At 40.6% G+C, this 27,199-nt stretch overlaps 1 protein-coding gene across 1 annotated transcript in view; it reads right to left on the bottom strand.

The window, feature by feature from the left end:
• Window positions 1-27,199, bottom strand: part of LOC145390895 (uncharacterized) — a 105,138-nt gene that overhangs the window by 21,963 nt on the left and 55,976 nt on the right. Inside the window, exon 6 of the mRNA XM_080265634.1 lies at window positions 26,327-26,423. Coding sequence (XP_080121760.1) covers window positions 26,327-26,423 — 97 coding nt within the window. The remainder of the gene's footprint in view (window positions 1-26,326; window positions 26,424-27,199) is intronic.

Here is a 27,199-nt window from a genome sequence, read left to right as displayed (position 1 = left end):
GAATGAAATTATCTGACTGTAACTGGAATGCAGTACTGTAGTTGTTCTGACAAGAGAGGGATGCTGATGATATTATTAATTCTTTTAGGTTCCTACCATTAATTTTCACCTGTATAAAATCATCTGGCGTTAGCTGAAATAGAAAGCTGGAGTTTGCTGAGGTCATCCATAGATTAAACTAATTACGTAAACCATCTCGGACCACTGACGTAATAAATGCATATTCTAGCTACATCTGGAGTATCATTTAGTTTGTGAGAGCGTCCCCGTAGTGATAGAGATGAAGCAAGTCATACCTCACCCCTCCATTTCGAGTATCCTCTCTAGAGCTGAGTAAAAACGTAAACAGCAAGAGGAAAGTGGAAGAATACATTAGGGGGTTGAAGAGGTTAAACTCACATTTTCCTGCTAATTTTTCCGAAGCCAAACCTACTGTGACCTAACACAACACAACCTAGCCACACCATACCTAACCACACCTAACCTAACCTAGCCAAGCAAACATCAAACCTACCTATGACAACGAGCTTAACCTAACCAGACGAAGCATAATAGACCTGCCTACACCTATTTTAACAACAAGCTAACCTAACCTAGCCTAACCAAACACATGAAGTCAAACCTGCCTACACCTAATCTAATACCAGCCTATGCTAACCTAGCCTAACAAGACACACAAAGTCAAATCTGCTTACACAAAATCTAATATCAAACTCTGCCAACCTAACCTAACCAAACACATTCAATTAACCTTGTCACTTCCTAAACTAAAATAGCCTATCCAAACTTAACCTAAAAAGCACACGAAATAAGAACTGACTACATCTAATCAAAATCAGACAATCCCAACTTAACTTAATCAAACACACCTAGCCATATCTACCTGTTTCTAATATAACATAACCGCTACAACCTTGCAGTCAAACACCCAGCTGAACGCACAACAGGACAGCTAGGTTAGGTCAGGTTTGAGTAGCTTAGGGTAGTGGGGCTGTGGTAGCTTTGGTTTAGCTTGGCAAGATTATATGAGCTTAGGACAGATTTCGTTAGATGATGCTGGGTTAGGTTACATTTAAATTAGTATAGGTTGATTTTTTTTTTTTTTTACATTTGAGACTCATGTTGTTTAGGCATGATAGCTTCACTTCATTTAGTTCTGGTTAGGTTTGGATTTGTTAGGTATTGGTAGGGTAGATTTTATTTGATTTCCCTTTAGTTAGTGGTATTTGCTGGCAATATACCCCAGCCGCCTCTCGGATCCAATTGCAATGTCTTAATCCACTACACCACAAAGCGTCATTTGGTTTTATAGTTCCCTCCGAACGTAGTAACTATTTAATTACAGGAAAAGATTGGTCTTTTCACTTGGTGGAGAGTCACTTAAAGGTTTAATGAAAGGTAGGTGCCCCCATCTATGTTCAAATATTAAGAATTCCATATTCTGTGGTGTTTTTATTGATATTGTAGATTTTTTTTTTTTTTTTTTTACCCCTGGGGGTAGGGTTTTTTTTTCAAGAATACTCCCTCAGTATCCCTGCTTGTCGTAAAAGGCGACTAAAAGGGTTGGCGGAAGGTTAGTGCCCCTCCCCGGAAAATAACTAACTAAAAAAACAAGCCTCGGGCAAGGACTGACCAAACGATGACGACCCAGGACCGGACAAAGGACTTGGTAATGGCTACGTGGAATGTAAGAGGAGCGAATAATGAGGTGAAAGAGAGAGATTGTCCAGGTGCTTGAGGGTGAGAAAGTGGATGTATGTGGAATAACTGAAACAAAATGGAGAGGAGAAAGTGTGTGAGAATGGGAGTATGGACGGGGTATATGTGCAGGAGTAGGTGAGAATGAGAGGGCAAAGGAAGGAATATGTATAGTTGTGAGTAAAAGATGGAAGAGGAGCATAAGACAGTATGGATCAGTTAGGTCAAGGATTGTGTGGGTAAAGCTGAAAGTTGGAATACAAATGTGGGCGATTGTGTGTGTGTATGCACCAACGCAAGATCGTGCTAGAAGAGTGAGAGAAGAGTTCTGGACAAATGTGGAAGTGTGCATGGAAAAGTTTGGAAGGAATGAGAGTGTTTTTGATTGGTGATATGAATGGTAAAGTAGGGAATGTGAAGGTGGATGGAATAGTTGGTGAGTGGGGTGTGCCTGCTGAGATAGATGAGAATGGGAGTGCGTTAGTGGACATTTGTGCTGGGAGGGGGCTGATGATAGCCAATACCCTCTTCAGGCATAAAATGATCCACAGGTATACATGGCAAGTGATGAGAAGGGTGGGTGGTGAACTGAATGAAAGGAAGGCAATGATTGATTATGTGTGTGTGGATGAAAGGATGTGAAGATGTGTAATGGATGCAAGAGTTTATAGAGGCTGGGGGAGTGGACTTTTTGACCACTACTTGGTGGTGGCCAGAATTAAAATTCAAGTAAGATGGAGGAATAGAAGAAGGGAAAGACGAGAGGAAGGAGTAGTTGCAAGGAGAGTGGAAAGGTTACAAGAGGATGAGAAAAATGCAGAGTATAAGAGAGAAGTGGAGGAACGATTGGGCAATTATGAACTGGAGCAGTTGGGAGACGTGCAAGGTGTGTGTAGGATATTTACAGAAGAAATATGTGCACCATGTGATGTGGTGTGTGGAAGGAAGAGAAGACGGAGGGGGGTGCAAGGAACAGCATGGTGGAATGAAGAGGTGAAACAGGCTGTGGCACAAAAGAAGAAAGCATACAATGAATGGATGAGAAATAGGGGCGTGGAAGAAGTTGAGAGGCGGAAGAGAGAGTTATATGTAGAAAGAGAGATGTGAAAAGATTAGTAAGAGAGAGTAAGAAGAGAGTGGATGAGGAATTTGGAAGGAATTTGAGTGTAAAGTGGAGGGACTGTAAGAAAATGTTTTGGAAAGAGGTGAAAAAAGTAAGGCAGGGTAGAAGTGGAGTTAGCAGGGGAGTGAAAGATAAAAATGGTAGATTACTAGTGGAGAAGGGAGAAAAAGTGAGCAGATGGAGAGAACACTTTAAGGAATTGTTGAACGTAGAGGATGGAAGTAATGCGAGTATAAGTGGCTGGGGAATGGCTGGGAGAAGGAGGGAGGTGAGAAGACAGGAAGAAATCAGTAGGATAGAAGTCGTGGAAGCAATGAAGAAAGTTAAATCGGGGAAAGCCTCAGGAATTGATATAGTGTGTGGTGAAATGCTGAAGCATGGGGGAGAGATAGTAGTAGAATGGATGTGGAAGATGTGCAGATTGGCCTGGGAAGAAGGTAAAGTCTCGGAGGATTGGAAGTAAGGTATAATTATTCCCTTGTACAAAGGAAAAGGGGAAAAAGAAGTGTGTGGTAATCATAGGAGCATTTGTCTTCTTAGTATAATAGGAAAAGTGTATGGTAGGATACTTATAAACAGAGTTAGAGAAAGAACAGAGAAATTAGTTGGAAAGAACAGAGAGGCTTTAGGAAGGGAAGAGGTTGTGTAGATCAGATATTCATTCTTAGATCTTTAGTGGAAAAGTTTCTAGAGAAGGGAAAGAAGTTGAATGCGGCTTTCATGGATTTGGAGAAAGCATATGACAGGGTGGATAGACAAGGATTGTGGAAAGTGTTAAGAATATATGGAGTAGATGGGAAGTTGTTGAATGCTGTGAAGAGTATGTACGATGGTGCGAAGGCTGCAGTGCGTGTGGATGGTGAACTAAGTGAATTTTTCTCTTTGAAAGTTGGTTTGAAACAGGGATGTGTCATGTCTCCATGGTTGTTCAATCTGTACATGGATGGGGTAATAAAAGAGGTACGAGGTAGGGTAGTGGATGTTGGAGTGGCCCTGGTGAGAGAGGATAGTGTTTGGAAACTCCCTGTACTGTTGTTTGCAGATGATACTGTGTTGATGAGTGAAGACGAAGGGGAGCTGCAAGGCTTGGTGGATGAGTTTGAGAGAGTGTGTAAGAAACGGAATCTAAAGGTGAATGTTGGGAAGAGTAAAGTGATGGTCTTTGAGAGAGGTGAAGTCAGTGAATGTATAGTGAGGTTGGATGGTGAGGAATTGGAAAATGTGAGTACGTTTAAGTACTTAGGTAGTGTGTTGAGTAAGGATGGAGGTTTGGAGGGTGAAGTGCTTGAAAGGGTACAGCAGGGAAGAAAGGTTGCTGGTTCTTTGAAAGCAGTGATAAGAAACAGGGAAGTGAGCATGGAAGTGAAGAAGTTACTACATGACAGTATTGTGATACCAACTCTAACGTACGGAAGTGAAGCTTGGACGTTGTTGGAAGGACACAAGTCAAGAGTGAGAGCAGTGGAAATGAGTTATATAAGAGGAGCCTGTGGAGTCACATGGAGAGACAGGCTGACAAATGCGGATATAAAGGAGCGTTGTGGTGTTGATGTGGATGTGATAGGAAGCGTTATGAGGAACACACTGAGGTGGTTTGGCCATGTGGAGAGGATGGAGGGTGAAAGACTGACGAAGAGAGTGTATGTGAGTGAGGTGGAGGGGGAAAGAGGGAGGGGGAGGCCGAGGATGAGATGGAGGGATGGCGTGGAGAGGTATATGAGAGAGGGGGGGGGTGAGTTGGGAGCAGAGCAGTGAAATGGCGGGGGACAGGGCGACTTGGAGGCGATTTGTTTGTGGCCACCCCAAAAGGATTAAGGCGTCTGGCAATAGATAGATAGATAGATAGATTTTTTTTTTTCTTTTGCATGGGGGGGAGGGGAAATCTAGAAGGCTGGCATTCCAAGAATATTCGAGATAAAGACTTGAAATTTTCAGGAGTGATGTATCTTTGTTGCAGGCTTCTTTTGGCACAAAAATTTTCTTCCTAGCATTAACGCCACATTAAAGCCCTCTGTTATTTTTTTTATTTTTTTTTTCTCCTGCCTTTCAAAAACTAATGAATCGATTGCTCTGTAAATGTCCCGGTATGTGGTCGTCAACATATACTAGTGCACTTGGGTATTGATATTGACATCCAACATATACTTTTTGAGATATTGAGGAAAAACAAAATGGCCACCTCAAGCCTGAAAGTGCAAAATCGGAAAGTATTCGGCAGATTTTGACCAAACTCGGTGGAAATGTAGTAGGTCTTGAGTGAACATGATCTGCATAGTATGAATGACTTAGACCTTGATCTCAAGATCGCAGGTAAAAATCCATAAAAAATTTTGAGTCACACCAAGACTCCCTTAATATTAGGTCTACAATGATAACAAAAACATTTTCTACTTCAACAATTTCAGAATTCTGCTTATTATTATTATTATTATTATTATTATTATTATTATTATTTCTATTTTAAAAAAATATGGAGGAGGGAAAGACAAATGATTAAAAAAGAAAAATCCATACACCAGATTACTGGTGTCCTCCATTCATAAAAAATCTGTAACAGTTAGACCCGAACAACTGTCGGTTGAAGTTTGGGGGGAAACAACTCTGGGGAAGAGAGTTCCAAAGAGTTGCAGTACTGGGAATGATAGATTTCTGATAGGTGGATGTTTTGCAATATGGGAGTGTTATATTCCAGTCATGAGCACTACCAGATGCCTGTGTAATGCAGGGCAAGGCATGGAGAGGCCAGTGGAAGCAACTCGTCTCTAGCATTTGCCATAAAAGTATCTGTAAAATTATGCAAGGGAGGCAACATTCCTTCTTACCTGTAGGGAAGATAATTTAATTGTAATAGCAGGGTTATTAATAATTCTAACAGTTTTTTTCTGCATTTTGTCTAGTTGTTTAAGTGCAACCTCTCCACATCCATTCCACATGGGTGAGCACTGAGCAATATTCCCGCTGAGAGTACACATGACTCTTATAAGCTATAGCTAACTGCTCTTCAGTGAAGAAGCTATGAATTCTGTACACTGAGGCAGTTCAAGCAAGTGGTCTGACATGAGAGATCCTCCTGAGGGCACTATTAAGTGAAACACTGATAATTTCAATACTTCTGGAGATAGGAATATTAGCAGAACTGAATGTAATAATATTAAAAAGACAGGTATTGCCATATCACTATTTTACAGGAATCTGGCAATACCTGTCTTTTAATAAATAGTATATATTTGGTTTTACTAGCATTAAATAAGAGAAGGTTATTTTGTCCTTATTCAGTGACCCTGGATAAATCTTCATTTATGCAGATGGCTGTACTGAGTTGTGAGTTAAGAGATATTAACCTTTGTGAATGGATGTTTAACCCCTTCATACACGATGATGCATTTGTTGTCATATGGGTGAGTCTGCAACTATACTCATTGACGCTTTTGGCGTTATTAAAGCATAAAAACTTTCGTCAGAGGAAAAGTTTTCGGCCAATCGGCGTCATTTTTGGAGGCGTCATAGCTTCCCTGCTCCTTGTCAAAAGTACTGAGTTGGCAACTGTGGGTCCCGATTCCAGCAAGAAAGCAGACTGGTTATTCAGTACCAAATGAGCTGTGAGTGGGGAAGGTATTGCGCAGCTCTGTCCCTATAAATTTCCACTCTTACTCCCATCTCGGCCGTGCAACACATTTCACTATACCAGTAGTGCTTTTGTGTAGTGTTTGGGCACTGTTGTGATTAGATTTGGTGTTTGCAATAGGATACTTGGTGTTTGTGAAGTAATCCTGGTCGTTATCAACTGTTGGCCCAATGAAGATTATGCTACTGTTTTTAACTACACTCCCTCTACCCTGCACCAAATGTGAGTATTCAGCTATAATAATAGTGACAGTGAATCATGTGAATATAGTGTGTATATCTAGTGTACAAAGAATTGGTGAAATACGTTCAGTAGCTTAGAGGAAGGCAGGAAACTGCCCTACAGTCACAACATGGCGTGGGTGCACCTAGTTTTTTGCATTTTTCTCGAAAACTATGAGGCCTAGGATCACCATTTGGGCTCAAATGAAAGCCAATTAAATTCTGCATAGGATGATAAAATAAAAACATAAGAGTTGCAAGAAAAGTTTTTCGCTAGAGCTCCCCGAATAAAAAAATATGCTGTGCGTCGGAAATAGGTTTTACTTTTTCGCATATTACTCGAACACCATACCTCGTTTCAAACTGGGACCTCCGGCATTCGAAAGCTAATAAAATTCTCTTTCCAATGATCATATAACATGTAGAGATTGAGTAGTAAACATTCGACTTATGATGTTGGGAAGTGAAATGTATGCTCTTGAAAGTTTATTCACATTGCCCTAACGTATGTATTGCGTGTTTTTTTGTGTGTTTTGTTTTTGCTTATCATGTAGAACAAACATCGACGAATAGGAATATGTGGGTTTTGTGGCAAAATAAATATATTTGGGTGGTGAAAATAAGCTGAGAATACACATACTTGGAGCACATGGTGGGCGGGGGGGAAGGGGAGAAAAGCAGGCGTGTCATGTCCCACAAAACTTATTAACTTATCCGCACGCGAAAGGGTTAAGTGTGAATGACCTGTGAAATGTTGAGTCATCTGCATATGAATGGATGGGATTATGGGTGACAGATAAGAGACCATTAATATGAATCATGAATAGAGTTGGAGCCAGAACTGATCCCTGTGGCACGCCAGCATTAACTGAGTGGAAATTAGAATATACATCATCTACTTTTACTCCTATCTTTCTATCACTGAGATATGAGGAAATCAGAGGAAAAAATACGTTAGTTCATAGCAAGGGAGTTTGGATAGTAGGGAACAGTACCACATGCTGCCAAAAGCTTTAGAAATATTAAGGGCTATTGCATGAATTTCTTCATGTTGGTCAATTGATTGATGAATGGGAAGCACTCTTATCCGTGTGGGGCTCAAACTCATCTCCACACTGCAGGTGTAAGTGATATACGGCCATCACATAGTTATGACTATTTACCTTTTAGACACATTAATCCCAACCTGTTGCAATGCGGGTGGTAGTGAATTTAAGTTCTTCCGTTCATGGTGGTTGACAGGCTGACACAGTCATAGAACTTGTCATAATAACGTGACGGCCACACATCTTTAGACCCGTAGTGGTAAGGAGGATTAGAGATTTAGAACCCACACAGACAAGGGTGTTTCACAGTTGATCGTTATTACAAATCATCATTAATTAAGCTATAGTAGTAGTAGCAGTAGTAGAAAAGATAGTAGTAGTATTGTTGTTTTTACTGAGATGATTTAATTGGTTGATGTTTGAATGCAGAGTTGTTGTGCTGAAGTGAGTGTGAATAAAGTTCAGTCGTTGTGCTGCCAGCCTACTATTTATTTATGCCCATGTCTCACCATATGCAGTATATATTTCAATCGTCCTGGTTCTGCTGTAATATACCACAAAAGTGGCGACAAGGGAATTCGTGAATAATTATGCACCAGGTGATGAGGATGATGTTGATAATTTGACCACTGATGATTGTACAATGGTGATGATAATTATGATGATGTTGATAATATAATTATGATGATATGATATAATATGATATGATACATATCTTTTATGCTAGGAAGAAGGAACCAAAGGTCATGGGCCCACAAACTGTTCCTCCGAGAAAAAACAAAAACAATATAAATTCAAAATCAGTTCATTTCGAGATACCTGTACACACTGCGTTTGAAGACTGGGGACCCTAGGAAGTAGGAAATACAGACAAAGGGAGATAGTTCCAGAGTTGACCTGTTGCATTAGTGAAAGACTGGGAGTAGCAGTTAACTCTAGCAGTAGAGAGTTGGACATAAAAAGGGTAAGAGTTTGTTGCTAGACAGGTACTATGCGCCCATCGTAGAAGTGGAGTGGTGCAAGCTGATAGTTCAGAGGAGCAGTGACCATTGAAGTGGCGATAGAAAAGAGATAAAGATGCAACAGTGTGGCATAGAGACAGAGATTGAGGGAAACCAGTAAGAGGAGGAGAGTGAATGAGATGAAAAGCCTTGACTCCACCTTCTTGAGAAGAGCCGTATGTGGGAAATCTCCCCATACATGAGAGCTGTACTTTACACAGGGGCGAATAAAACTCGTGCATAATGTCAACAACTGTACAGGGTTAAAGAAGGTACAGGCCTTAGCAACCATAATCTCTTAGAAGAAGGTTTTACAAGAGATGTAATATGATCATTCCAAGATAAATCCAGAGAGAATGAAACCCCATGTTTGTTTAAAGATGATGTGGGATTGAACTGGATATGATTAAACATTATTGGGTACTCCTGTGGAAGATTTTGACAGGTTGATAGGTGTAAGAATTTAGTTTTGATGCATTAAAAACAAGATTACTTTTTTCCAAGTCAGAGATACAAACTGAGTCAGACATTAGGTGTGCCATAGCCTCATCCCTTTTTTTTTTCAAAGAAAATGTTGAGATGGATGCTGTGGGAAGCGACTGGCAAGGTGAAGGGTGGAATCATCAGCCTATGAGTGGATAGGGTTAGATGTACAGCTTAGAAGGTCATTGATGAATAAAAGGAAGAGAGCTGATGATAGCACAGAGCCCTGAGGAACACCACTATTGATCATCCGTGGACAGCTCGTGCAGTTCTGTGGCAGAGCACCAACTAAAAGAAAGTAATATTGCATTCCAGGTGCCGGACTTGATGTAACTGAGGCTTTGGACACTGTTATGGAAGGTACAACTAATGACAGTCTGGTTATCATACACACAGGAACCAACGATGTAATGCAAACCTGATCTGAAGAGCTCCTGAACAAGTTCATGTTCATGCTCCAGCATTACAAGAAAAATAAAATAATAATCTCATTTCAGGTGTTCTCCCCAGGATTGTAACAAGCAGTGTCTTTTACAGCAAGGCTTTTAGCTTAAATAATCGTATTAAGTCGCTTTGCTTACGGGAGAATATTGAGTTTGTAGACACCTGGAATCACTTCTATAAGCAGCGGGCTCTGTTTTTTTTTTTTTTTATGTGAGGAAGAAGGAACCAAAGGCCGCGAGCCCGCAAAATTGTTCCTTCCAAGAGAAAAACAAAACACAAGAGAGAGCCAAATTCAAGATCTGATCATTTCGAGATGCCTGGACACACTGCGTTTGAAAGATGAGAGATCATATGAAGCAGGAAATACAGACAGAGGGTTACAGTTCTAGAGATGACCTGTTGCATGAATAAAGGACTGGGAGTAACGGTTAACTCTTGCATGAGAGAGTTGGACAGAAAAGGGATGAGAGTTTGCTGCTGGACGGGTGCTACACGCCCGTCGTAGAGATGGAGGAATGCATGCTGACAGTTCAGAGGAGCAGTGACCATTGAACTAGCAATAGAAAAGAGATAAAGATGTATCAGTGTGGTGAAGAGACAGAGGTTGAAGGGAGTCAGTAAGAGGAGGAGAGTTAATGAGACGAAAAGCCTTTGACTCCACCCTACTGAGAAGAGCTGTATGTGGGGAGCCTCTCCACACATGAGAGTTGTGCTACACACAGGGGTGGATAAAACTACTGTATAAAGTCAACAATTGTGCAGGGGTAAAGAAGGAATGGAGTCGGCTTAGCACACCTAATCTCTTGGAAGCTGATTTTACAAGAGATGTAATAAATTATGATCTTTCCAAGATAAGTCCTGAGTACAGCTTAGAAGGTCATTAATGAATAAAAGGAAGAGAATTGGTGATAGGACAGACCCCTGAGGAACACAACTGTTAGTAGATCTAGGAGAAGAACGATGGCCGTCTATAACAGTGGCTATAGAACGACCAGAAAGGAATCTTGAGATGAAAGCACAGATAGAAGGATAGAAACCGTAAGAGGGCAGTTTGGAAATTAAAGATTTATGCCAGACTTGATCGAAAGCCTTTGAGATGTCAAGTGCAGCGGCAAAGTTTTCGCCATAGTCCCGAAAGGAGGATGACCAGGAGTCTGAAAGGTAGGTGAGAAGATCGCCAGTAGAGCGTCCCTGACGGAACCCATACTGACGACCAGAAAGAAGGTTGTGGTAGGAAAGATACTTTAAAATTTATCTATTAAGAACTGACTTGTAAACTTTTGAGATACAGGATGTTAAAGCAATTGGACGATAGTTAGAGGGTTGGTAATGGTCACTCTTCTTTGGGACTGGCTGAATGAGAGCAAACTTCCAGCAAGAATGAAAGGTACAGGTTGATAGACAAAGGCGAAAGAGTTTGCCTAGGCAGGGTGTAAGCACAGAAATACAGTTCTTGAGAACAACAGGAGGGACTCCATCAGGCCCGTGTGCCTTATTAGTACTGAGGCCAGTGATGGCAGAAAATACATCAGCTCAAGCAATTTTAATATCAGCCATGAGGAAGTCAGAGGGGGGAAGTGATGGAGGAACAGCACCGGAATCGTCTAAGGTGGAACTGGAGGAGAAAGTCTGAGTGAAGAGATCTGCTATATCAGTAGAAGAAATAGCTACAGAGCAATCAAAGTAGAAAAGATGAGGGAAGGATGATGCGGTAAAGTTGTTAGAAAGGTTTTTGGCAAGGTGCCAGAAGGAGTGGGAAGAATTAGAGTTGGGGAGTTGAGAACATTTAGTATGGATGAAATTATTTTTAGCAAAGTGAAGACCAGACTTAGCACGATTCCGGGCAGAAACGTATATAAGATGTGATTCAGGGGTGGGTTGGCTCCAGTACCTTTTATAGGCCCTCTCCTTGTTGTGGTCAGCATTAGAACAAGTGTGATTAAACCAAGGCTTTCTTGCATTAATCAAGGGATATCAGAAAGGAATGTATGCTTCTATGCCCGAGAAAATAACCTCTGTAATGTGCAAGGCACACTCAGATGGCTCCCGGCCATGGAAGCAATAATCATTCAAGAGAAAATCAAAGTAGTACTGCCTGAGGTCCCCCCAATCCGCAGCTCCAAAGTGCCACAGACGACGTTTCTTTGGAGGGTCCACAGGCCGTACCAAAGCGATAGGACAGGTTAAGGTGATAAGGTTGTGATCGGAGGACCCCAACGGAGAGACAAGGTTAACAGTGTAAGCAGAAGGATTAGTTGTAAGCAAGAGGTTAAGTATGTTGGAGCTCTCTCCAAGGCGGTCAGGGATACAGGTAGGGTGCTGTACAAGCTGCTCTAGTCATTAAGAATAGAAAAAGTGTAGGCTTGTTCACCAGGTGGATCAGTGAAAGGAGAGGAGAGCCAAAGGTGGTGGTGAACATTGAGATCTCCTAGAATGGAAATTTCAGAGAAAGGAGAAATGGATAGAATGCATTCCATCGTAGAAGTAAGATAGTGAAAGAATTTTTGATAGTCAGTACAATTAGGAGATAAGTAAACAGCACAGATTATTTGGTCAGAGAATGACAGGAAAGCCGAAGCCAGACTCTAGAGACTTCACAAGAATCGAGTTCAGGAACACGAGAGCAAGATAGGTCGTTGCATATATACACACAACAGCCACCTTTGGCTTTGAAATGAGTATTTAGAAACTAGGAGGATATAGAGAAGGGTCTGCTATCAGTTGCCTGAGACAGCTGAGTCTCACTTAGGTAAAGAAGGTGAGGTTTAGAGAAGGAGAGGCGGTGCTCAACAGAGCGAAAGTTAGAGGAAAGGCCGCGAATGTTGCAGAAATGAAGAAGAGAGTCAGACAGTGTTTCCAGGCAGCTCGAGTCATCACCAGGAGAGGGGCAGAAGGTGGGGTCATTTAAGGTCCCCCCCCCCGGGGACTCCTAGGCCACATGTTGTGCTGCCATGATTTTTTTTAATTTTGGAAAAGGAAGTGTGGTGTGTACTGTGCATGTAGTTTGGTGTTGATAGTTAGAGAAACTTGTATTGGAGAGCAGGCAGGCCTACTCTCAGTGTTACTGAGACACTGAAAAAGTTTAGCAAAGGGGGATGGTCTGGACCTAGTCCCGAGGGCTGACGAAACGGGAGCTCCAGCTATCCCCGTCATCAACTTTCCATCCACCTTGGAAGTACTGCCCTGCTCGACTGGTGCTACATGATGATCTACACTTAAATGCATTTGGCTCTGCTCGTCTTGGTCGTTTATTGGATGATGCAGTGCGTTTTTTCTGGCAAAAAAGCACTCATCATACGAAGCCTATAGGCAAGTCGATGTATACATCATGAATCGTAAAAAGACAAATGAAGGCAAGGATATCAAAGCTGTTCTTGTGAAAGCCCATAGTAATTGAAATAATTAAGTTTTCTGGTTTAGAGGGTTATGTTCCTGCTGAAAATTATGATGTAATAGGCGTAGCAGAATCATGGCTCAGCATGAAACAATGAGATTTTTTAGCAGAGTACAACATACCACCTTCAGCCCCTCTCCCGGTGATGACTCAAGGTGCCTGGAACCACTCTCTGACTCTCTTCTTCTTCATTTCTGCAACATTCGCGGCCTTTCCTCTAACTTTCGTTCTGTTGAGCACCACCTCTCCTTCTCTAAACCTCACCTTCTTTTCCAAACTGAGACTCAGCTGTCTGAGGCAACTGATAGCAGACCCATTTCTGTATCCTCCTACTATCTCTATACTCATTTCAAAGCCAAAGGTGGCTGTTGTGTATATATACGCAACTTATCTTGCTCTCCTGTTCCTGAACTCGATTCTTCTGAATTCTCTAGTCTGGCTTCGGCTTTCCTGTCATTCTCTGACAAAATATATCTGTGTTGTCTACTTATCTCCTTAATCTACTATCAAAAATTCTTTGACTATCTTACTTCTATGATGGAACACATTCTATCCATTTCTCTTTTCTCTGAAATCTCCATTCTTGGAGATTTCAATGTTCACCACCAACTTTGGCTCTCCTCTCCTTTCATTGATCCACCTGTTGAACAAGCCTACACTTTTTCTATCATTAATGACCTAGAGCAGCTTGTACAGCACCCTACTCGTATCCCTGACCGCCTTGGAGAGAGCTCGAACATACTTGACCTCTTCCTTACAACTAATCCTTCTGCTTACACTGTTAATCTTTTCTCTCCGTTGGACTCCTCCGATCACAACTTTATCACCTTAACTTGTCCTATCGCTCTGGTATGGCCTGCGGACCCTCCAAAAAAACGTTGTCTCTGGCACTTTGGAGCTGCGGATTGGGAGGCCCTCAGGCAGTACTTTTTTTATTTTCCCTGGAATGATTATTGCTTCCACGGCCGGGAGCCATCTGCGTGTGCCTTGCGCATTATGGAGGTTATTCTCTCGGGCATGGAAGCATACATTCCTTTCTGATATCCTTTGACTAATGCACGAAAGCCTTGGTTTAATCACGCTTGTTCTAATGCTGTCCGCAACAAGGAGAGGGCCTATAAAAGGTACCAGAGCCAACCCACCCCTGAATCACATCTTTTATACATTTATGCCTGGAATCGTGCTAAGTCTGTTCTTCGCTCTGCTAAAAATAATTTCATCCATACAAAATGCTCTCAGCTCTCTAACTCGAACTCTTCCCGCTCCTTCTGGCACCTTGCCAAAAACCTTTCTAACAACTTTACCTCATCATCCTTCCCTCCTCTTTTCTACTCTGATGGCTCTGTAGCTATTTCTTCTACTGATAAAGCAGATCTCTTCGCTCAGACTTTCTCCTCGAATTCCTCCTTAGACGATTCCAGTGCTGTTCCTCCATTGCTTCCCCCCTCTGACTGCCTCATAGATAATATTAAAATTTCTTCAGTTGATGTATTTTCTGCCATTGCTGGCCTCAGTACTAATAAGGCATATGGGCCTGATGGAGTCCCTCCTGTTGTTCCCAAGAACTGTGCTTCTGTGCTTACACCCTGCCAAGGCAAACTCTTTCGCATTTGTCAACTTGTACCTTTCCTTCTTGCTGGAAGTTTGCTCTCATTCAGCCAGTCCCAAAGAAGGGTGACCATTCCCAACCCTCCAACTATCGTCCAATTGCTTTAACATCCTGTATCTCAAAAGTTTTTGAGTCTGTTCTTAATAGAAAAATTTTAAAGCATCTTTCCTATCACAACTTTCTTTATGATCGTCAGTATGGGTTCCGTCAGGGATGCTCCACAGGCGATCTTCTCACCTACCTTTCAGACTCCTGGAGATCCTCCTTTCGGGACTTTGGCGAAAGCTTTGCCATTGCACTTGACATCTCAAGGGCTTTCGATCGAGTCTGGCATAAATCTTTAATTTCCAAACTGCCCTCTTATGGTTTCTATCCTTCTATCTGTGCCTTCATCTCTAGCTTCCTTTCTGGTCGTTCTATAGCTGCTGTTGTAGACGGCTATCGTTCTTCTCCTAGATCTATTAACAGTGGTGTTCCTCAGGGCTCTGTCCTATCACCAACTCTCTTCCTTTTATTCATCAATGACCGTCTAAGCTGTTCATCTAACCCTATCCACTCATACGCTGATGACTCTACCCTTCACCTTTCCAGTCGATTCCCACAACGTCCATCTCAGCAGTTACTTCAACAGGCAAGGGATGAGGCTATGGCACACCTAATGTCTGACTTGGTTCGTATCTCTGACTGGGGTAAAAATAATCTGGTTGTTTTTAATGTATCAAAGACTCAGTTTTTGCACCTATCAACCCGACAAAATCTTCCACAGGTATACCCACTTATGTTTAATAATACTCAACTTAATCCTGCATCATCGTTGAACATGCTTGGGGTTTCATTTGCTCGGGACTTGTCTTGGAAAGATCATATTACATCTCTTGTAAAATCTGCTTCCAAGCGATTGGGTGTGCTAAGCCGACTCTGTTCCTTCTTTGCCCCTGCACAATTGTTGACTCTATACAGGGGTTTTATCCATCCCTGTGTGGAGTACTGTTAGGACTCCATATTATAAATACAATTAATTATAGAAAACATGATAGATAGATAGATAGATAGACAGATAGAAGCAGCAAGTCAGAGGTATTGTGTCTGTGAGAATCAAGCAATGCTAAACATCCTTACACACTCTAACTCAAGGAAAGTTTTATGGGCACACGACAGCACCTAGTGACCATATACACACATACAGGTTTCTAGAACATTCCAGCAACAGTGTAACACACGTGACACGACCCCTGCTACACCAGAATTTAGGAAGCAGAGCTCAGAAGGCTAGCTATAGAACCGACAGGTAGTAGGGAGATTGAGCCTAGCAACATGGGCGAGAGGGTGGAAGAGAGAGAGAGAGGGAGACAGGGAGGTTAGCTCGTGGGACTCTATACTTCACTCGTGTGTGAGAGACTTTGTTAATATTTCCAAGACAAATAAAAATAGTCCCATACTCATCTTTACCTCTCCTGTCATTGCATGATAATGGAAATGAAGATTATCTACTTACAAAACTACTCACGTATAACAACCGCTCGTCCATGAGTATAGTATATGTATAACTGATCTACAAAACATCACTACAAGAAGTTACAAATTATATTGTAAGATATGGTTGCAGCGAATGTACGAACCTCGTCTACGAATCTACGTGAATTTCTACAAAAGCAGGCGAGAGTCTAGCCAATATTAGCTTCAGTTCTGCAGTGAATTCCTACAAAATACAAGCTACAAGCCTACGGGTCTACAAGCCTACAAGCCTATAAGTCTACAAGCCTACGAGTCTATGAGTGTACAGTGATGTTTTGTAGATCAGTTATACATATACTATACTCCTGGACAAGCGGTTTTTATACGTGAGTAGTTCTGTAAGTAGATAATCTTCGTTCCCATTGTCATGCAATGACAGGAGAGGTAAAGGTGAGTATGGGACTATTTTTATTTGTCTTGGAAATATTAACAAAGTCTCTCACACACGAGTGAAGTATAGAGTCCCGCGAGCTAGCCTCCCTGTCTCGCTCTCTCTCTCTCTTCCACCCTCTCGCCCATGTTGCTAGGCTCCTTCTCCCTACTACCTGTCGGTTCTATAGCTAGCCTCCTTCTGAGCTCTGCTTCCTCAATTCTGGTGTAGCAGGGGTCGTGTCATGTGTGTTACACTGTTGTTGGAATGTTCTGGAAACCTGTGTGTGAGTATGTGTGTATGTGTGTGTATGGTCACTAGGTGCTGTCGTGTGCCTATAAAGCATTCCTTGAATTTGAGTGTGTAAGCATGTTTAGCATTGCTCGATTCTCACAGACACAATACCTCTAACTTGCTGTTTCTGTCTGTCTGTCTATCTATCTATCTATCTATCTATAATGTTTTCTATAATTAATTGTATTTATAATATGGAGTCCTAACATTGCTCAGTCACACCGCTGAAGGTCCTCCGACAGCAATCATCATGGACATATGCTAATCTATTAGTACACAATACTGATTATAATATTGTATACATATAATATTCATAGTAAATTGCAATGATCTAGTAATATTACATTTTAAACAAGTTGTATACATATTTGAATAAAGCAATGGTTGTTGTATGACATTTTGTAAGATGTGTATGTATAACAGACATACGCATATAATTGTGCAATGGTAATACTGCTAGGTTATTACATTACATATTGAGTTATCCCTTTAGTAATGTCTAATATTTCACCTAACTTGTATGATGATTCTGGTAATACAGAATTGTGATAAAATTGTATGATTTTACATAATATTGTAGTAACATTGTGGTAATACATAATTGTAACAGTACAACTCTCATGTGTGGGGAAGCTCCCCACATACAGCTCTTCTCAATAGGGTGGAGTCAAAGGCTTTTCATCTCATTAACTCTCCCCCTCTACTGACTCCCTTCAAACTCTGTCTCTTCGCTGCAGTGTTGCATCTTTATCACTTTTCTATCGCTACTTCAACAGTCACTGTTCCTCTGAAATGTCTGCATGCATTCCTCCACTTCTACGACGGGCGCGTAGCACCCGCCCAGCAGCAAACTCTCACCCCTTTTCTGTCCAACTCTCTAATGCAAGAATTAACCATTACTCCCAGTCCTTCGTTTATGCAACAGGTCAACTCTGGAACTGTCTCCCTCTGCCTGTATTTCCTGCTTCCTATGATCTCCAGTCTTTCAAATGCAGTGTGTCCAGGCATCTCGAAATGAATGGATCTTGAATTTGGCTCTCTCTTGTGTTTTGTTTTTCTCTTGGAAGGAACAGTTTTGCGGACTCATTGCCTTTAGCTCCTTCTTCCTCACATAAAAATAAATAAAATACCAGGTTACGGTATTTTTAGTAGTGAGAGAAATAATAGAATGCAGGGCAGCATACTATTATATATTGAAGTAAGACTTCATCCAGTCATAATTCATAATCCCTGTATTAACCCTCTCATGCACCATAAGTTTTATTAGTCGAACACGATTTTACTCCACCCCGCTCAACGCCAGCCTACCCATGCGCCACTGAAAACACGTATTCTCGCCTTGTTTTTGCCACCCAAGCCTCTATATATTGCCATGAAACTATATCATCTTATTCGCCGATGTTTGTTCTAGCCGATAAGCAAAAAAAAAAAATACAAATAAAAGTACGTTAGGCCACCGTGAATAAATATTTCCGAGTGTCAGTCTCACTTCCCATCATCCTAGTTTGAATGTTTTCCATCATACAGAAAAATGTTATTAGAAGTTTTGATAGAGAATGTCATCAGCTTTCTAATGAGAAAGTCCGGTTGTATGATGATTTGTAGTTTTCGAGAAAATAGCCAAAAACTGAAAGCCATATTTTGAAAAAAAAAAAAAAAAATTTGTACAGGAAGCTCTACCGCAAAAGTTTTCTCACAAACGTTATGTTTTTATTTCATAAACTTGTGTAGGATTTCATGAGCTTTCTCATGGTACCCACCGATTTTTGACAGGCCTCATAGCTTCCAAGTAAATCGCAAAAGACTACTGGGTACTCATGGCCGTGCTGCACTTTCGTCATGTGCTCACAATAACCTTTATATTCCCGCCTACATAACACCGACATTTCATCAGAGATATTACATTGTTATGTCCTGTACATATGTAGAATTCACTGATTATTGTGGTTCTTACAGGAAATCGATACGTACAATAGTTTTCAAGTAAATGGACAACAAACGAAGAATACTCCTCGCTTGCAAACAAGATAAAAACACTCACTTTCCCTGTCTCACCCACACCTACATGTTTTCGCTTGTTAGGTTTTTATTATTTTCTTTTTTTGCTCAAAGTATACACGAAATATATCATAAGCTTTTTGATAGTGCTATCAGAAACTTGACATGACCACTAGTCTTCTTGCTTGGTAGTGGTACTGAAGCTGAACTTTCTTCCATCTCGAATGTATATGTAAAAAACAATACTTATTTGTGCAAAAAATTTAGAAATATAGAAATAGGTCAATATACATATCAGCAAAACACAGATAACTCACTTCCTCCAGAGGTGTTGAGATGTTGGCAGGACCTTGAAGGGTTTGAAGATGAGGAGTTACATAGTGTGTGAGTGTGTGTGTGTGTGTGTGTGTGTGTGTGTGTGTGTGTGTGTGTGTGTGTGTGTGTGTGTGTGTGTGTGTGTGTGTGTGTGGTGTATTTTGTTCTCTCCTCCTTCCACTACGTTTACCTAACACATGCAATGCACACAATAAATTTCTCCACAAACATTCGCTGCACGGCATACGTATATATGTCTGGCATATTTGTTGTCTCTGATCCTTGGGCTAGGTTTGAGCTAAGTCAGTCAATGAACACTCACTGCACTATTTTATAAGTATATTTCACACTAAACCATATGCAATATAGAACAATATCACATGATTCCATCCCAACCTCCTCTATTCCTTGCTGACTCTATGGCATACGTGACCACTTGTTTCCTTAGCAACTGTGGCATATTTCTATGGCATACATAACGCCTCCTATGGTAAGTCAGTCATTTCACTAATCCAGGCACTATATGTTTCACAAAATATAAATATTGGCTTCACTATAAAGGTAAAATACTCACATCATTTACGGGCAGGGTGAAGCACAGTGGTAACCCTGTTATAACAAACCAGACTCCTGCCTCTAGGCCTAATGGCTGATAATGGGCCTGAAGGCTTTAACAACAATATAGCTATGTTCCATAGACACAATCACCTCACATTATAGTAAAAAAAAACACTGTACAGTCACAATATTTCAATAATAGCTTCTGCTTCAGGTGGGAGGGGGAAAATGGCGGATTTAAATGGACGACTGACAGCAGCACTATTCTTCAGCCTAGGTGGATGTGAGATACTGAAGTTTTTCTGCTGCGCATTGTCTCATCAGAGCAGTCACGATGTTCCCAAGTGTTTACCTCGGAAGAGAGGCGTACCCACTAGAACACACCAAAAATGCAAATCAGTGGAAAACTTTCCTTTTGACGGCGTTTTTTTCTGCTTAACAATGTGATTCTCATTTATGTGCGTTTATATGCCAAACCACAAAGAACTCGACTCGCATCAACATGCCTCAGAGGGCTAATAATATTGATAGTATTTATCTTCACTTTAGAAATACATTCCGTGGCAAAACAGTACTTGGACTGATTTATCGTCCACCCGCAATTTCCAGTAACACACAGTGAAATTTACAACCAAATTGCTGAAATATGTAGCACCCACAATATTGTAATCTTTGCTGATTTTAATTCATCTGTTGCAAAATGGTGAAACTGTTGTCAACAGAGGGTTGGACCTGTACACTAACTTGCAAGAAAGTTCGTTGCATCAGTTCGTAGACTGCCTAACACGAGAAGTTAACATATTAGACTTGATTTTGGCCCAATTGGAAAAATTGGTAAAAAATGCTAACAAAGGGTGTTTGGTGCTAGTGACCACCGCATGGTAACATTCAATGTCAATTTCAGTAGTGACAATGTCAAGGCTAGTTATGAGAAGATGCCTGACTACAAGAGAGCAGACTTTCAAATTTTAAAGGAAATAATTGGTTCTAGTGAGTGGAACCCCATTGTTCAAACAGCGACTATTAATGAAGTGTGGAAATTATTCACAGATATCCTCAGTAAAGCAGTAACATATGTATTCCAATGCGAAACCGACGGCCTGCTAAAAATAACAAACCCAAATGGAGGAATGCAAGAATTAGTTTTACCTATCAGCTAAAAAACTTGCACACAAAACTTATGCTATAACAAAGAAACTAAGTGATAAAAATGAATATGATGCTCTTCGTCAAAAAGCAAAAACATGTATAAAGCAAAGCAAGGAAAACTATGAAACTCACACTGCGTGTATCTGTAAATCCAGTCCAAAAGAATTTTTCAGCTATATCAGAAGCAAGAAGGTAATATCACCAACAATTGGTACACTAATCACAGATAATGGAGAGTATACTAAAGATGAAACAGAGATGGCTAAAATTCTCAGCACTTTCTTTGCATCTGTATTTACAGTTAAAAACACAGATTCCATTTCCACAGCTTTTCCTGTTACCTTAAAAGAGGGCAACATAATTTGCATATTAGCAAGAATGATGTATGACTTGCCATCGGTTAAGGCCCACATGCCTTGTTAGTACTGAGGCCAGTAATAGCAAAGAATAGATCAGCTGAAGAAATTTTAATGTCATCCATGAGGAAGTTAAAGTGGGGAGTTGATGGAGGAACAGCACTGGAATCGTCTAAGGTAGAATTGGAGGAGAAAGTCTGAGTGAAGAGATCTGCTTTGTCAGTAGAAGAAATAGCTATTGAGCCATCACAGTCAAAAAGAGGAGGGAAGGATGATGAGGTAAAGTTGTCAGAAAAGTTTTTGGCAAGGTGCCAGAAGGAGCAGGAAGAATTCGAGCTGGAGAGTTGAGAACTCTTAGTATGGATGAAATTATTTTTAGTAGCCCGAAGAACAGACTTAGCATGATTCCTGGCAGAAACATAAAAAGATGAGACTCAGGGGTGAGTTGGCTCTGGTGCCTTTTGTAGGCCTTCTCCTTGTTCTGGAAAGCATTAGAACAAGCATGATTAAACCAAAGTTTCTTTTCATTAGTCAAAGGATATGAAAATGGAATGTATGCTTCCATGCCCGAGTGAGTAACCTCCACAATGCTCATCGCACATTCAGATGACTCTCGGCCTTGGAAGCAATAACCACTCATGGGAAAATAAAGAAAGTACTGCCTGAGGGCCTCCCAATTAGCAGCTCAAAAGTGCCACAACCGACGTTTCTTTGGAGGGTCCACAGGCCCTACTGGAGCAATAGGCCAGGTTAAGATGATAAGGTTGTGGTCGGAGGACCCCAACAGAGAGTAAAAATTAACAGTGTTAGCGGAAGGATTAATAGTATGGGAGAGGTCAAGTATGTTGGAACTCTGTCCAAGGTGGTCAGGGATACGGGCAGAGTGCTGTATAAGCTGCTCTAAGTCATTAAGGACAGAAAAGATGAGGGCTTGTTCACCAGGTGGATCAGTGAAAGGAAAGGAGAGCCAAAGGTGGTGAAGTCTCACTGAATGGAGATTTCAAAGAAAAGGAAAATAGGATGTGTTCCATCGTAGAAGTTAGATACTCAAACAAAAATATCGTTGTCACTAGAATTTGGGGATAAGTAAACAGCACAAATATATTTAGCCAGAGAATGGCAGGAAAGCCAAAGACAGAGAGACGACAATGCAGAAGAATCAAGTTCAGGAAGACGAGAGCAATATAAGTCATTGCATATATATTCACAAGAGCCACCTTTGGCTTTGAAATGAGTGTAGAGAAAGTAGGAGGATACAAAGAAAGGTTTGTTATCAGATACCTCAGGCAACTGACTCCCAGTCAGGATGAGAAGGTGAGGTTCACAGGTGGAGAGGTGGTGCTCAACAGTGAGGGGCGGATATTTATGGTCCCCCTCCCCCCACTCTGGGGACTCTGAGGTTTGATTATGAGATGCTATTTTCGTTGAATTTTGAATAGGAAGCATAGTTTGTAATGTGCATGTAGTTTGGTGTTGACGGTTAGAACTTGTATTGGAGAGCATGCTGGCCTACTGTCAGTGTTACTGAAACACTAAAAAAGTTCAGCAAAGGGGGATGGTCGGGAACTAGTCTAGAGGGCTGATGGAATGGGAGCTCCAGCTCTCTCTGTCATCAACTTTCCACCTTGGTAGTACCGTTCTGCCTGACTGGTGCTTCAGTCTACTCCCTGATGTCATGATAAATATAATATGATGATATATGATATGATAATGATGATGATGATGATGACTATGGTATATGATACGACATAGTAATATATGATATACTGTATATATATATATATATATATATATATATATATATATATATATATATATACATATATATATATATATATATATATATATATATATATATATATATATATATATATATATATATATATATATATATATATATATATATATATATATATATATATATATATATATATATATATATATTGTGACGTGAATTGCCAATACGAATTCACCTGAAGCATCAGCTACCTCAACTTCTGCTTCATTCATAACCTACGCTCACCTGAGGCTTCCGTTAATCGGAGTGGGACGTCAGTTCAGAGCCTGTGGCACTCTGAGATTCCTTCCTTACTTTCATCCAACCGTCAACGCTGGAACGTGATGATTGGTTGAAGGATCTCACGTGTGATTGGACGAGGCACCATTTACCAGGGTGACGTAAAGTCCTACCGGTGGTGGCTTCACACAAGCCGGCAGATTGATCGGAAGAGTGATTTTGGACGGGGCAGAGTGAGGAGCTGGGTTTTTAATCATCCACCAGAGTGTACCAGTTGTTGTTAACCCTTGTATTGGAAACTAAGTTAGGGTTTTAACTTTGTGGATAATTTGCATTTGTGATCTTTGTTATATTTTGGAGTGTTGTTGGTGATAAATTATGTAGTTATATTCGGGACGATCTTGAGTTAATTTGTGTGTTGTTCTTGCATTGTTTATTTTATTTTATTTAGTCATAATTACACGCACTGAATCTTTTTGTTAGTTTACTTTTTGTTAACCTTGAACCTGGGTATTAAGTGTTACTGTGTAGGGTTGTTAAAGGACATCTCTCGCACGTAACAATATATATACACAATGAGCTTCAGACTTCTGGCCCTCTCTCTTTATCGACATACATTTGTGCTGGACCGTGACAACAGCCAATCTCATTACATCTATGCCGGGTTGACCCAAGACTATGCAACTCTAATCAGACGAGTGGAGGGTAGGAGACCAGTCTAGTTCCTTGTCACCAAGGTACATGATAAGTAAACTTACAAGTAACTCATGAGAAATGGAAGCATTCCGTGTAAAGCATGACTTTCACCTCCAACTCCAGTGCTCTGCCACTAAGCTAATCTTAAGCGACATTGAAATAAGTAAAGGCCGTATTCTTGTGAGTTAAGGAGTCTCCCTAAAACTTTTTCCATATCTATTTCTTCATACAACACATCAGTATTAGTCTTCCGTTATGTGATTTAGTGGGTTTAGGCACTTCAGTTAGTTTTAACCTGTAAGGGTTTTCATTCGAGGGATGACTGGAGTTTATTGCGCACATAATGCCACTCATGGGCGAGCGAGGCTGGTCACCCTCACCTTAACTCTCACACCGCAGGGTTGTTTTTACTCTCCTTGCGCATCCCACGAGGATATTTGCGCTCTGACTGACTTTTTAAAAATATTTGCCAAAAATCAGTTAGTCCTAGAATATTAAAATTATATATGCATATGACACATGCCTTCAGCTTTCCCCTGGGATATTTTTTGAGCCTTCGTCGTCTACCGTAGGACTTGTGGAGACTTCTGAAGTTGGGTAACGAAGTCTCCACTGTTCACTTCCCAGTACCCCGTAATATGGTTACCACTGCCTGATATTATTAGTACAGACACTATTCTATGAATTTCAAGTAGTTTGGAATCCATATTCCAAAAAAAAAAACACTGTGAAACCAATATAAATTACGAGCGCATACAAGCTTTCCTCCCATGCTGGTTCCCCGATGGTACTCTGAGGCGAAGCTGTCATTTATTATATATAAACACACTCACACTTTATATTCCTAGTACTTTATTACACTTATTTATATACACAATATTTATCTATGTTTCTTTCAGTACTAGTAGTTTATTTTCACTCAAGGCATTCACTTTCTCGTCCTGTATGCTAGCGTAGAAAGTGAATCTGTCACTTTCACTTTCATTGCTCCCAGTATTCATTCATGCTAGAGTGAGACTTTCATTTTCATTACTCCTAGTATATATACTCGTATTCTTGTATTACTACTTATTTACATTTCTATTTACATTCTCTATATTATTTACATTATTTACATTTCTATTTTATTTACACTATGTTATGCACTGTCACTTGCAGTAACTTATAAAACTATTTTCCACTGTTCAGTTATATTTACATTCATTACTTTCACTTGATGTTTACACATTATTTACACATTATTAACAATTCCACTTGCACTGTTTTAGAGTTACCAGAAAGATCGTAGTTACTGTCCATCATTATCATTGATAAATTAGCCAGTTCACATTCCACAGCAGTCACTTAGCCCTTTACCCCTCTCCACACGAGGTTAGTAGGGGTAGAGGTCACAGGGCCTTTTGCTTGAAGCTAAAAAGCGGAGGAATTGGACAGGCGCGAATTCGACGTGGTTTCACTTTGAAAGACGACAGTAAACTGAATGCTGTTCCCTAGGGGCAGTGAAGGGCTGCCAATGTCATCATGGTGACAGCTGCTAATATATATGCCATGAAATGATTAGCAGGATATCTAGACAATACATAACAAATTAGGTAGTTCCAGGTGAATGTAAGTATCACTTAGGCTTCTCCCTTCTTTTCCTATATATATTTTTATTATGAGAACAGGTCATATGGCTTATTTCAAGGGGAAATAAACAGGGAAAATTAGCGAACGAGTGCACGTGAGGTGTTGCCAGGTGATAATTAGCCCATTCCAGATGCATGGCAGTATCAATTACCTTTTCTCTTTCTTTTATATATTATTTTGTATAAGAATAGGGCAAAGGGCACATTTCAATGGATAAAATGAGTGGAAAAATCCGTCCAGCATTTGTGTTGCGCAGCGCAGCTGGTCAGGTGGGAGGAGAGGGTAATGGATGGGAGGTAAGGAGGGGGGGAGTCAAGGACAGGAGAAAAATGGCTAAATTGTCAACAGTGGATGGGAGTACAGGTGACATTAGTAGAACTGAGTATAGCTGGACACTGGTAGTACTGATAGATGATGCAAGCCACCACTTGAAAGCCTGGGCAAATTCAAAGTAACACAGAATCACAAAAGTAACACCCAGTGGTATGATCCCTTGCTCCTGAGCGTCACAAAAGTGATGGCCAATGGTTAAGGGGTTAAATGTAGGAAATGAGTAATATTATGTCTGGTTTCTAATGTCCTGATGGGGCAAAACAAGTCTTGGATGATGGATGACTGAATGGTTATGTTATGAAATATGGATCATTAATGACAAGACAAATAACGTACATGACAATATTTAGGTGTAATGTGACAAATAAATCCTTAAGAGACGCTAAAAAGCCTGCTGAACTTACGATAATAAGACAGTAAGCCTTGTATCGTGGCTGTAGTTCACCACCCACCTGTCTGAGTCCCTAACCATGAATGTCTGGACAGTCGGGTCTCCCATGATGGCGAACCTCCACAGGCGTCCCACCACTCCGCGCCCCACCAGATTGCCTTGGGAAAACGAGACATGCTTACAATCAAATTCCTCACGTAACTGATTTTTTTACTTCCAGGAAGAACAAACATCATGGAAAGCTTCTCCCTTCCCTTTCCTTCTGCAAGAACAGAAAGCAGTTCATGACATTTCCCTCCAGTTACTTTGATTTTTGTCATTTCTTTTGCTTAAAAAGAAAATGAACGAAACTTAGGAATAATTCAAACTCACATTTCCATTCCTCCAAAAGCATACCATAGTTAGGACAGGGAATTTGCTGTAAAACTGTTTGCAAATCCTTCCTAAGACTGGCGAGGGGAAAGGATGCAGGGACAGGAGGTACAGAAGAGGAAGGATCAGAAACACGGATAAAAGGGAAGGGGGATGAACGGCTAACAGGAAAGGGGAAAGAAAGGAAATGTGAAAAAAAGAGAATGGAGGAAATTAAGAAAAAGATGATATTGGGGCAGGGAAAGTAAAAAACAATTAAAAAAAAAAAATAATAATAGACAAGAGGAGGGAGGGACGGGTTTAAAGGAAGAAGATATCAGTAGAAAGGAAAATCAGAGGCAAATAAAAAGGGGATCAGAGGAATTGAGAATATAAAAAAGAAGAGGAAGGACAGAAGACGATAGATGTACGCATTAAAAAAAGAAAAAAAAAAAAAAAGGGAAAATAGAAGTCGAAGAAGAAACAGATAAAACAAGGTACGAAGGTAAGGGAGGAACTATAAATAAAAAATGGAAGCAGGAAAAGGAATAAAGAAAGTAACAACGAGACTGATACAGAAATA

This window comes from Coenobita brevimanus, chromosome 16 (assembly GCF_032717465.1).
Source record: "Coenobita brevimanus isolate Jiangsu-jjx chromosome 16, ASM3271746v2, whole genome shotgun sequence".
In the NCBI taxonomy this organism is placed as follows: Eukaryota; Metazoa; Arthropoda; class Malacostraca; order Decapoda; family Coenobitidae; genus Coenobita; species Coenobita brevimanus.
Note: the sequence above shows the minus strand (reverse complement) of the source record. Positions and strands in the feature narration are given on the sequence as shown.